Source organism: Haliotis cracherodii, unplaced genomic scaffold (assembly GCF_022045235.1).
Source record: "Haliotis cracherodii isolate W230 unplaced genomic scaffold, xgHalCrac1.p SCAF_23, whole genome shotgun sequence".
Classification (NCBI taxonomy): domain Eukaryota; kingdom Metazoa; phylum Mollusca; class Gastropoda; order Lepetellida; family Haliotidae; genus Haliotis; species Haliotis cracherodii.
In genome coordinates, this window is record NW_027266279.1 from 2,550,525 (window position 1) to 2,564,267 (window position 13,743).

Genomic DNA, 13,743 nt, shown 5'->3' on the forward strand with positions numbered 1-13,743 from the left:
TTTTCAAACCCGGAATCCCAAATGGCGTTTTTACTAAAAATCATGCTATGGCGGCGAACGTTATTTTTTCAAACCCGGAATCCCAAATGGCGTTTTTACTAAAAATCAACCTGAAGCTGAGAATCAAGGCAACATTAGATGGGAGATGCTACGTTAGCGTGGAATATGGTTTTGTGTTTAGCTGCAGACAAAACAGACACATTATTAAGTAATTACCTTTATTTTATCATTTGAAAAGCAGATGAATATACAGAGATGTACCATAGATGAGCTTGAACGATGTTTTCTACGCTGGACCTGTGGGAATAAAGGAATTGTAGGCATAAATGCAGGACTCGCTTGTTTCCGCTAGCTAAACAAACAATGTTGCTACCAAATAAGCTCTTTCTTTCGCATTTTAGTTCATAAACACCTTTTTTTAAATATATAGTGTAAAAAGCGGAATGAAATTAAATGAACGAAACACTCTTTGTTGGAGAGCTGTTTTTGCTTAGTTGTCACAAACAAAAGCGAGAAGAAGGAAAACTAATCTCTGGGTTTTTTTAACATTTATGTTTTTATAAGATGGGAGCGGGGAGTGCTTTGGGATCTTATTGATGAAAGCCTTCCTTTGTCGCGCCTTAGGCCCGGGTCGATTCCACACATATGTGAGTGAGTGAGTGAGTATGGTTTTACGCCGATTTTAGCAATATTCCAGCAATATCACGGCGGGGGACACCAGAAATGGGCTTCACACTTTGTACCCATGTCGGGAATCGAACCCGGGTCTTTGGCGTGACGAGCGAACGGTTTAACCACTAGGCTACCCGACCGCCCCCCACACATATGTACAATGCATGTGAACAGTACCATTTCAGTGATATTATTTGAAAACTGATAAAAGTTAAATAAAAAACCAGTATTAATAATGTTTTGTACAAACATTTACTCACATACAGACGCCAGTGCTTGTCTTGTCCGGTCAAATTGCATCTGACTTAACAGATCCCCGAGTCTGCTACCACAAATGGCCACCAGGTCGTCAACACAACTGAACGCTGTGCGGGCCATACTAGAAGGAAATATACGATAAGGTCAATTAAATGTAACACTCAAAGCATGCACCGCCGACACTTCTCACACATATCTCATATCACATATCCATGACATGCAAATCCCTGACAGACACACATAAGATATACGACCCTGATTCACAAACATAACATACACGTTCCTAACTTACACGCGATATTCACGTACGTGACTAACACAGACGACATACACGTCCCTGACTTACTTACACAGTCGACATACACGTCCCTGATTTACACACGACATACACGTTCCTGACTTACACACACGACATACACACGTCCCTGACTTACACACGACATACACGTCCCTGACATACACACGACATACACGTCCCTGAATCACACACGACATACACATCCAACTTACACATACGTCCCTTATTTACACACATGTCATACCCATCCAACTTACACACGTCATACTCATCCCTGACTTACACACACATGACATACACAACCGACTTACACACACATGACATGCACGTCCCTGACTTACACACGACATACACGTCCCTGACTTACACACACGACTTACACGTCCCTGAATCACACACATGACATACACGTCCCTGAATCACACACATGACATACACATCCCTGACTTACACACATGACATATACGTCCCTGAATCACGCACATGACATACACGTCCGACTTACACACATGGCATACACAACCGACTTACACACATGACATACACATCCGACTTACACACATGACATGCACATCCAACTTACACACACATGACATACACATCCCTGATTTACACACACGACATACAAGTCCCTGACATATACACGACATACACAACCGACTTACACACATGACATACACATCCAACTTACACACACACGACATACACATCCAACTTACACACACACGACATACACATCCAACTTACACATACGTCCCTTATTTACACACGTCATACCCATCCAACTTACACACGTCATACTCATCCCTGACTTACACACACGACATACACGTCCCTGAATCACTCACATGACATACACATCCCTGATTTACACACACGACATACACGTCCCTGAATCACTCACATGACATACACATCCCTGATTTACACACATGACATACACGTCCCTGACTTACACACACATGACATACACAACCGACTTACACACACGACACACACAACCGACTTACACACACGACATACACAACCGACTTACACACACATGACATGCACGTCCCTGACTTACACACACATGGCATACACAACCGACTTACACACACGACATACTCATCCCTGACTTACACACACATGACATACACAACCGACTTACACACACATGACATACACGTCCCTTACTTACACACACGACATACACGTCCCTGAATCACACACATGACATACACATCCCTGACTTACACACATGACATACACATCCAACTTACACACGTCATACACGTCCCTGACGTACACACGCGACTTACACGTCCCTGACTTACACACGACATACACGTCCCTGACTTACACACACGACATACACGTCCCTGAATCACACACATGACATACACATCCCTGACTTACACACATGACATATACGTCCCTGACTTACACACACGACATACACATCCGACTTACACACATGACATACACATCCGACTTACACACATGACATACACATCCGACTTACACACATGACATGCACATCCAACTTACACACACATGACATACACATCCCTGATTTACACACACGACATACAAGTCCCTGACATATACACGACATACACAACCGACTTACACACACATGACATACACATCCCTGATTTACACACACGACATACACGTCCCTGACTTACACACATGGCATACACATCCGACTTACACACATGACATACACAACCGACTTACACACATGACATACACAACCGACTTACACACATGACATACACAACCGACTTACACACATGACATACACGTCCTTGACTTACACACACGACATACACAACCGACTTACACACATGACATACACGTCCCTGACTTACACACACGACATACACGTCCCTGAATCACACACATGATATACACGTCCCTGACTTACACACATGACATACACGTCCCTGACTTACACACATGACATACACGTCCCTGACTTACACACATGACATACACATCCGACTTACACACATGACATATACATCCAACATAGACGTCCCTGACTTACACACTCTCTTCACTTACCTACACATGGCAGATTGGTCGTTGACTCCAACCCCCTGCAGCGGTGCTACGCAATCAAGTATCTCCTGTTGCAAGTTTGACGGACATCCTCCTTTGAACACGAAACAGTCGATAAAACTTGTGTACAAATATTATTATCGAGTACTGAGTATGTTTAGTGCCTCGGGTGGGATTATTACATTTGCTGCGAATGCATGTCACTTTTCGAAGTATTGTACCTAGCATTGTTACAGAAAATATATAAAGTCATATATAAAAGCAAGAAAAAACTTTCAAGTAAAGAAGAAACTCCCTGAGTAACTTTGAAAATGGGGAAGTAATACACGCGAACATGCATGGATATTGTGCTGATAAACTAAGGAGCATTGTCGCGGAGAATTTAAGCGTCCTGACTTACATGCGATATTCACGTACGTGACTTACACACATGGCATACACGTGTGTCGAGCACACAGGCGGATCTTTGCACGGCTATAGGAAGCAATTCTGCGCATGTTACTCGGATCCTAAATGTTATGAGAAAGATGGAAACAATACGTACTGTCTCCTCCGTCATCGCCCGCACCTGGTCGATAAAATGTGTAAATAGTTATGAGATTACACATATTGAGACCATAAAAGATTAATTCAAATGAGATTTCACGGTACCACATATAAAGTTTTTTGCCCCGAAGAGCCAGAGGCTACTCAGAGTGAATGAGTAGGTTAACGTCGGTTTTAAAATATTTCAGAGATATATCATTTCACTTCTCATATGAGAAGTTTACCACTTCGGCAAAACCTCAAAAACGCAAGTGGTTGTCATAGACCAATTATCATTATCAGAGCGAAACTGGGATTTAAACCTTTGACCATCGGATCTTGACTTGTCTAAGGGGGGTAACTCTGTGCATTGGATAACTACTTTCAAGTTGGGTTGTTCTCCGTGCCAATAGGAAGGGTTATACAGGGGTTATAAGAGAAAACAGTAATACTTACACAGGAAACTTGCCTGAGTTCTGATTTGGTCCACATTAAACATGGATGCCATACTGGCAAATTGAGCATTATCCCCGCAGGCCACGGTTAAGTTGGAGACACAGTCCAAGCTGGATGTCAGAGAACTGAAGGAAGGATAGACGGATAGCAAATTGTTAGGACGTATGATGTACAAATAATTTGTAAATACATGTACTGATGGAAATAAAAAGAGAACTGCTACGAGGGGATGGTGGTAATAGTAGTAGTTAATTTTCATTTATTATAATGAGTTTCAGCATGCAAAGGGAGATAAAAAATAGTCCTGCTACATCAATAGTGGTGTCATGGAAAGGTTTGAGTAGCTTTTATTTACATCAAGTGTGGAAGAGTTTCAGGCAATAAGTAGTCACTTCTATTCTGATTACATGCTAACAAATAAACAACACTAGGTTGGGCCATCAGACCTGCACACTGTAAGATGAGTGGCTTCCGACAAGACACATTTCTTCTGTCAGATCACCTGCACGCCAATGTAAGATCCGTGGCTTAAGGTCAAACAACTTTCATCTCTTAGCTCACCTGCACGCCTGTGTAAGATCTGTGGCTTCAGGTCAGACAACTTTCATCTCTAAGCTCACCTGCACGCCTGTGTTAGATCCGTGGCTTCAGGTCAGACAACTTTCATCTCTTAGCTCACCTGCACGCCTATGTAAGATCCGTGGCTTCAGGTCAGACAACTTTCATCTCTTGGCTTACCTTCACACCTGTGTGAGATCCGTGGCGTCAGATCAGACAATGTTCCCCTGTTAGCTCACATGCACGTCTGTGTGACATCCGTGGCTTCAGATCAGACAAATGTCACCTGTTAGCTCACCTGCACGCCCGTTTGGGATCCGTGGCTTCGTATCAGACGTTCACCCGTTAGCTCACCTGCACGCCTGCATGCCTTCCGGGGCTCCCGATGACAGAACTTGCATCTGGGCGCTTAAGTCCCCAAGGCAGTTTTGCATTGGCGTCATGAAATCATCGGGGCAGGTCGCTGGTGCTTGTGTCGTTGGTGCTTGTGTCGTTGGTGCTTGTGTCGTTGGGGGTCCTCTGGTTGATGGTGCCTCCGTCTCTACACCTAGAAGCATGTTGTGAAGAGGATATTGATTATTACCAAAAAACAATATTTACCATACTAGTTCATGTGATGGCTGTCTAGAACACTTGATACATGGGAGTAATTGAGTGGGTATACGGACGTGTTGGTACATGTAGCTGATTCCTGCTTTCACTGTGTAGGAGGGTCAAATGATGGTCACATTTATCATTTTCTATATTTTCATTACAGCTGACCTACAGAAAGAACGAACTATCATGTCTATGCTGAGCACCACCACACATAGCCAAAATGTCATTGCAGTATCCGTAATTAACTGCCTAATGACCGATCATTCATATTTAACTATGGCTGTCCTGAAATATCATGGTTCTTTTGCGAGAACCTTAAAAGGTTCATTGCCCAGGTGAGCTAATACAAAAACTTGTACATTCACTTACAAATCGACAAAAGATTTGAGCGTAGTGTGTCCAAGCGTATAACTGCAGGGTTAAAAACACTTGGGCATTTCGCGATGTTTTTTTGGAGACAACCAATGGTTCTTCTCACCTTCCTAAAACAAAAACAAAAATACTAATGACATACTAATTGATTATGAAGTTAAATTGCTATCTGCAGAGCAAATATATTACGCTCATCTTTTTGTCAATCCAGTATTTTACTGGAAAAATTATGTTTAATACTACCCAGGATTATTGTCAAAACCAGCTCCATTTCTCACTCACTTCAGATACATGTAACTGATAAATAATATCATTAATAATAATATTGCTTAAAGCCGCGTAAACCAGATTCACTCACTTCTTAAATCAGTCAAAGAATTAAATGCAAAACACATGTTAAGTATTGAAGAAAACACGCTCATGAGGTTTTGGTAGACAGGGCATGGCCTGGGGAGAGGGAAAAACCAAGGGGGCCAAATCCCAGGGACATTACAACGTGCCTGTTTATGAGATTTAACCCGACTGGGAAGTAAAACCTCACAATAGGTTTTAATGCCTATAGAAAGAAGTCTTTTACTTAATAGCGCTCCCAATGAATAGGTTATAAAAATGGATAATGCATGTGTCACCCGCAAACGATTGGTTGATCGTAGACAAGACGTTGCAGTTTGTGTGCGCATCTCTGAATCTTGCCCTTCCTCCTGAATGAACAGGTTGTCCCCCTCCTTCTGTCATCCTCATTCTCGTCCTCATCCTCATCGAGATCCCTCTCACCGCCTGAGTATCAATAACACATGCGAAGCAGATGGTTCATGTTTGTTTGTTTGTTTGTTGTTAAATACCGCATCGCAATTGGGATACGATAACATGCATCAACTGAGTCAGTGAGTCTGACCAATCGATCTCGTTAGTCACCTCTTACGACAAGCATGGGTTGATGAAGACCTATTCTAACCCTAATCTTCATGCGTGAACGAGGGTGATGGATGCTGGTTCGTTTTTTAAAATATAATTCTGGAATATTTCTGGCAAAAATCTTGTTCGCCAGATGCCAGCTGTTGTACAAATACTGTGCTGTTGGTTTAAAAATGTTGTTTGGCTTGTCCTTCTAGAGATTCAATTGTATCGTCTTGAAAAATATCCCATATTCACGAAGAGGGCATACGGTGTTCGTCTTGTGTACTCACACACTCTGGAAATCATGACATCAAAGGAGGATACCGTATCTTTCATGTATTGACATTCTCCAACGACCTCATCCATACAACCAAGGGCCTGTCCAGCATCACTGGGGAAACATAACGCGACATAAATAGTTAAGACTTAACATAAAATATACACGGTTGAAACATACTAAAAATAAATCCGGATCTGATCAATAACTTAATAAGCCAATACTGGAAGGTACAGACATCAACAAGGCGATATTGATTTCCTGGTCATTCATAGGTTCCACAGCTAGAAATGTCCAAATCGGGTTCGATTCCCCACATGGCTACAATGTGTGAAGGCCATGTCTGGTGTCCCCCGCCTCGATACTGCTGGAATACAGCTAAAAGCGACGTCGAATATACTTACTCACTCATTCACATGAACCTAAACGATATCAGAATGGTTCCTCATATCTGAAAATATCACTTTAAAGATTGTGTCGTTATCCTACATTGTTTTAAATATTGATACATACGATACATTCAAATCAGCATGTTTACAAAAGGAGTATCTACCTGCAAAATTGAGGCACCTGGTCCGGAGGAAGCTCACTGAGCGCACCACTATAGGGAATCATTGGGATATAACAATGCCTCATGTCACACCTGTCACCATAACTCAGTCTGGCTGCAAAGAAACACGAATGTCATGCTTGGTTTGACTAAGTTTATGATGCTGGAATACATCAGCAGCTCACGTGACTGCTTATCACAGGGGCACTTAGGGCTAGGATGTTGCGTTCAACTCTCCATGCTCATATATATACACTTTCTCTATTGTCCCTGAGCTACAGATGAGCAGCGTATTAGTGTAAAATACCCCCCCACACACCACCCACCAGCCCCTCCCCCCCAAATTGTTTTAAAATAATAATAATATTGATCAAAAATATAAAAAATAAAAATATAAAATAAATATATTAATAAATATATATATTCAAAACCTAATTACTCTCAATTAACTTGCGAACAGGAACGCAAGCATTAAATGAAAAACTCAAATGTATAAAAATAACCAATGAGGTTTTTTCAGCATGCGAACAATTCCGAGCTTATTTACTTTTCGAGTCAAGCCTATATTTAGAACATTTATACACATCTAAAACATTATTTCACTTTTTAAAAATCGTAAAATGTTCACTAATTTTTGGAAAACCCCAATAGAGTGATGAATAGACGAGTGAAAAAATATTGGTTAACCAATGAAAAATGTAATAACCCAATTAAAACAGAAAATTGCTCAAAAAGTTATCTGGAGATCTGATTGTCCATGTATAACATTGATTCAAGCCGCCTACTCCCGAAGGAGTAAAGCCGTGGGTGTTGAACGTAAATCAATAAAACAAAGAGCTACAATAACATAGTTCAATGTTATGGGTCACGTACAAAGATCAAGGTCAGATATAATGAGAGCTGTGACCCGTGCGACCTTACAGCTGACACAAAATTACACCAGAACATGATTAATATAAACTTTCCTGTATTTAACCTCCTTGTCAGATAATTATGTACACAGTCTTGTTCCGCTGCAGTTTTCAGGAAAGTGGAATTGAGTTAACGCCGCTTTGACTAGTATTTTAGTCACCGCACCGCGTATCAGCGTCATGCGAGAGATGGGTTCAGTTTAACGTCGCGTTAAGGATTCTTGAACTAACATTATCTTACAACCGATCTCAAGGAGTATATATGGTGTGTTGTGATTGATTTCTCATACACAACCGGATTACAAGGAAAATAATTGCCGCTCATTAGCCAATCAGAATCTGTATTTTCATTTAATGTGAGATCAAGCCACGTTGCTTGTGCTCATCCGGACTTACGGCTTTAGTGCCAGCCCACCGAGATGCCATGCTTGCAGTTGATCATGAATACCCCATTCAGACACAGTACAATTGTTTTACGCCCTTGATGATGAGCAGAAGGCGGGGTAATAATTAGTACCAACTTTGAACGTCTTTTGGCATGACACAGCCAGGGGATCGAACCACGAACCTCGCGCTCTCCGGGGGAAGAAGCTCATCCACTAAGTTGAGTTTTCACGTTACAGATGTGCAATATTATGAAATCCCGTTAATCAGTGAGTACTATTTCAGATGAAGTGACATCACGTAACAAAAACCTGGGACGATCTGTATACATTTGTTGACGTGCACAAGGTAATTTTATGACGTTTCCGGATAAACAAGGTTTCACTTCAGTGAACATAGCAACTTTTAAAGGTCTCCGGCGGACAAACGAGGTTTCACTATATGGCTACTGACAATTTAAAAGAGACATTTTGAAAAACAAATTAACACACGTATTTTTACTTCGACCATAAGAACTGTATTCCACATATATCACGCCGTTTTAACGCCGCATTCTGCAATATTTACATTACAGTTAAATGACGGCAGCCTGTAATTCGTCGAATAAGGAGCTGAAACGTTGACCGAACCGAACCACCCGAACAAAAGGTCGCCTCTTTCAACCAGCAAATAAGTCATGTAAAAGTATTTCACATGTTTCTGGGGACCACTTCTGACCTTGGCCCACCAGCACAAAGCGATGTTCGCGCTAAGATGATTGTAACTCCCATGCTTTAACACAGGCTTACAATAGTCGTGGCGCTAAGATCGCTTTGTGCAGGCGGGCCCGAATCCGGACAGGTTTTAATTACAGTAGGGGGCACGGGTGGCCCAGTCGTCTAAGGCGCCGCTATTCGCTGAGCAGAGTTGCGTCCCTTAGGGCACGCCAGTAACCTATGATTGTGGGCTCGAATCCCTGTTCGCCCCCAATATGTTTCTAGGTTTGTCAGCACCATACCTGTTATAAAAAGTTTGGCCAAATAACATTCAATAATCTGTAAATACAGCAGAACAATGCATAGTACTTACCCATAGAAGCCAGCATAAAGACAACCAAGTAGGGCGTCATGTTGTTTAGAGTCAGTTACTACCTCTGTACCCAGCTGGGCTCAAAATGCAGCAAGTAGATGACGACCCGTATTATATACTCGCGCTGTGCACTTAAACCTGGTGTTAAAGCTGTCCCAATAAAGCCTTGACATTAAAACCCTGTAATTGGTCCGAACCAATTGGGAAGGATAGTTATTACAGTAAACGTTGGGCACGTCACTTCTAGCAATGATTTATATATATATTTTTTAATTATCTTATCATGCTAATATTTCATGAAACATGTTACTATATATATATATACACAACAATGTCACTCACGATGTTCAAGATCTAAAAGTGGAATTGCGAAATGGTTGACCTTTTCTGATTGTATCAGTTTTCACATCAATCTCGCTTATCCGGACACTAGCGTCCAAAACAGTGGTATCCGAAACAGTCGTGTGTTTTGCACTGTCGGTTATTACTATTCTCTGCCTGGATCCGGAAAACAGATTCCCGGATAATGGTTGGTTGGTTGATTGGTTTGTTTGTTGTTTGACACCACACTCAGCAATATTCCAACTATATGACGGCGACCTGTAAATAATCCACGCAATTGGGATACGATGACATGCATCAACCAAGTCCCGTTAGTCGCCTCTTACGACAAGCATAGTCACCGTTTACGACAAGCATGGGTTGCTGAAGACCTATTCTACCCCGGATCTTCTCGGGTCCCCGGATAAAGGAATCATTGTATGTAGTATTCATTTTGCGTAAATATCATCCGACTATTAATCGAGAACATTGTTAAAATATTTTTCGAGGCGTAGTCTGGAAGCATACGATAAGTTTGTGTGTGGTTGGGTGGGAGACACTGTGTCGTACTTGCATTTGTCCGTCCAAGATGGAAACGTTTGAATGGCCATTCACGTGATGATGTCAAAGGACAATGGCTCAAACCAACAGGGGATATGTATATTTTACTATCAGACAGGCTGCCTATGTGTATGAAGTCATAGTACTCTTAGCATTCAGGTATTGTTTGGAGAGGTTTCGGCGATGTTATAAACACCTATAACACGCTAACACCAGATGACAATTAGTTAGACAGACAGACAGACAGACAGACAGACAGACAGACAGACAGACTGTGATTTGACATCTGGAGATAATAATCTTAGTGACAGAATATAAAAGGTCTTCAGCAAGTTACAAACAATTCACCTTTGCCAACAGTTTTCAGCACACACTGATGCAACGTTTGAGTGTACCGAGTCTATGATTATGCTGAAATGTAAGAATGCTGGCAATTTCATTCAGTTCATATTTTGAATTACAAATAAGACATTTTGCACACTTTTTTAAATCAAGGCTTTGAAATGATTCTTCATCTAAAATATTAAAAGTAAATGATTTTTCCATTGTAATTTTACAGTTTATGCTCTTTCCTTTATTACTGATGACAATGACCCGTGAAGATCAGGGGTAGAATAGGTCTTCAGCAACCCATGCTTGTGGTAAGAGGCGACTGACGGGATCGGGTGGTCAGGCTCGCTGACTTGGTTGATGCATGTCATCGATCCCAGTTGCGTGGATCGATGCTCATGATATTAATCACTGAATTGTCTGGTCCAGACTCGATTATTTACAGAACGCCGTCGTATAGCTGGAATATTCCTGAGTACGTCGTCAAACAACCAACCAACCCCCTCTAATCGCACAAAAAACGGTGAGTGAGTGAGTGAAACACTGCTTCTAACAACAATCCAATAACATCAAGGACCACAATGTGTAAGTCTCGTCAGGTGCTCCTCTCATGTAACTTGCATGACCTTGTGTCATTGCTGTCACGCCAGAAGAGGCATTCGGTGTAAGCGATCTGACACCTCGGTGTAGGCGATTTGACATCCAAATACAACAGTATTTCAGTCTAGTCGATCCACAGAAACGATGGGATGTGTTTTACAAACTAATGTGTCCGAGACGAAACTGGAAGAAGTCATAAGGCCTCAGGTTTTGCGAAAAACATTATTCACTGGACATAGAAAAATAATTTCATGTGACAAAAAATCATTTACACACACACACTTGTCCTTTGACATGCATAACGGGACACCAAAGGATCGCGTTATTAGCAAAAAAAACGAACGTAACAGGCTAATATTGAACTCAAAACGGACTTAATAGCCTTCGAATGGTTACTCATTGAGTACATTCAATTAAGAGGAAATGGTCGATCCTTTTCTAATGCCCTGATCACTTCTAGTGTACAAACCACACCGTCCTCAGTCCCAGGCATCTGGTCAAATGGTGAGTATTGGTTGCATGGTTATCTCAATATTCTACCCCGATTGTCCTTAATCGCTCAATGGGTTCATTCAGACCAGCACCACTTTTGTCGCCTTAATAAATGATGACAGAAAGTTCAACTGACAATTGAGCCAATTTGCACTGTCAGAAATGTTAACCTTGAATGTACGGTGATAACTGTGATAATTAAGAGTAAACCATAAACTGACCATGCTGAAAGGTCTCACTTTGTGAGCGTGGTTTTCACTTATTATTCTTCATCTGTAGATGACATGTGCCATATAACTAACTCGTCGAGTGGATGAATGTTTGACCAATCGTGGCGGTATACGCACTGCTGATCCAAAAATGCCATCTTTGAAATTTCCTATGTCACCCCTATCGTCCTTCAAGATTGTTATCGCCCACAACATGTACGATCATACTTCACTACCGGTTGTAATGTGTTCCCAATTCGTTGACTATTATCAATCAACTATTACTAGAAATTAGTATTTCTTACAATTTTAGAAATGTTAAGTTATTTCAGGGTGTCACCCTATTTCTTTAAGAGAATGTCTACATTTTCACAGAACGGTCCGACCCCGTTATCTCGACATTGGTAATCTCGAATGTACCGATATCTCGAACATATTATCCGGTCCCGGCCGTCCCACTATATAAGTACATATAGATATGACCGCTCATCACGAATTCAAGAAAAAATTCATAGCGCTATCTCGAACCTTGAACTCGGTCCCATCTTTACTGAAAGACCTTGTACCTGTATCTCGAAGGTGGCATTGCCACATTAAAATTTTGTGACGCGAAAAAAAGAATTCACACAGCTGTCAGCAATTCCAGATGTATCTGATACCTTTCCTCACACAATCTTCTAACCTTTTCGCTGAAAAGTACATTGCAATGTGAACCTGTTGCCTTTTAATCCAATTGTAGATGGTATTGTTATTGACAAATAAAGTGAGTGAGTGAGTGGATTTACGCCGCCGCTGTAAGCAATATTCCAGCACCACCAGGGCAGGGGACACCACAAATGGGCTTCACACATTATACCAACATGTGTTTGTTGGGAATCGAACCCGGGTCTTCGGTGTGACGAGCGAACCCTTCCCCACCGCCTCTATTGACAAATAGAACACGGCATATCATATTGGATTATTGGAGCATGGATATAGCGTTGGCAAACCCAGAAACGTTAACAGGTAGATCCGGGATTCGAACCCATTGTCATAGAATTCTCGCAAGATTTAGGGACATAGGTCTACACAGCGAATTGCGGCGCTAAAGGTTTCCGTATCCCCCGAATTTGACATTTGCCTGACCAAACCACATGAAGCGTTACTAAAATCTCCACATTGCCCTGCAAGGAGAGCCTTGACTGATAGTCACGTGCACGAAAACGAGTTAAAATTTATTCCTGTCAGTGGTGGCCGAAGTCCTATTGGACTGAGACGATCGAGCTGTGTGCACCTTCCCTATCCCCCTCCTCTTGGATATTCACAAAGTACACAACGAAGGCCAACTATCAGAGTTTGAATGCATGAAACCGTCATTC

At 41.7% G+C, this 13,743-nt stretch overlaps 1 protein-coding gene across 2 annotated transcripts; it reads right to left on the reverse strand.

Moving 5' to 3' along the window:
* Positions 1-216: 216 nt before the first annotated feature.
* LOC139471747 (uncharacterized) lies at positions 217-9,949 on the reverse strand. Of its 2 annotated transcripts, XM_071254228.1 has the most exons (11): positions 9,873-9,949; positions 7,513-7,624; positions 6,973-7,073; positions 6,415-6,562; positions 5,783-5,895; positions 5,171-5,363; positions 4,259-4,383; positions 3,822-3,845; positions 3,281-3,371; positions 933-1,051; positions 217-297 (listed from the first exon to the last, which is right to left on the reverse strand). In XM_071254228.1, the coding sequence occupies exons 1-11, from the start codon at positions 9,910-9,912 to the stop codon at positions 287-289; spliced, it is 1,077 nt and encodes a 358-aa protein (XP_071110329.1). In that variant the 5' UTR covers positions 9,913-9,949; the 3' UTR covers positions 217-286. The 2 variants fall into 2 exon arrangements, with proteins under 2 accessions (XP_071110329.1, XP_071110330.1); XM_071254229.1 differs by lacking the exon at positions 217-297 and having other exon boundaries at positions 925-1,051.
* Between the last annotated feature and the right edge of the window lie 3,794 nt (positions 9,950-13,743).

Excerpts from the sequence above, each read along its gene's own strand:
- LOC139471747 (XM_071254228.1), bottom strand. The coding sequence starts at position 9,912 with ATGACGCCCTACTTGGTTGTCTTTATGCTGGCTTCTATGG. Across the intron at positions 5,364-5,782 it reads CTCAAATCTTTTGTCGATTT|GTGTAGAGACGGAGGCACCA; the intron begins GTAAGTGAATGT and ends ACATGCTTCTAG. Across the intron at positions 1,052-3,280 it reads GACCAATCTGCCATGTGTAG|TATGGCCCGCACAGCGTTCA; the intron begins GTAAGTGAAGAG and ends ATTTCCTTCTAG.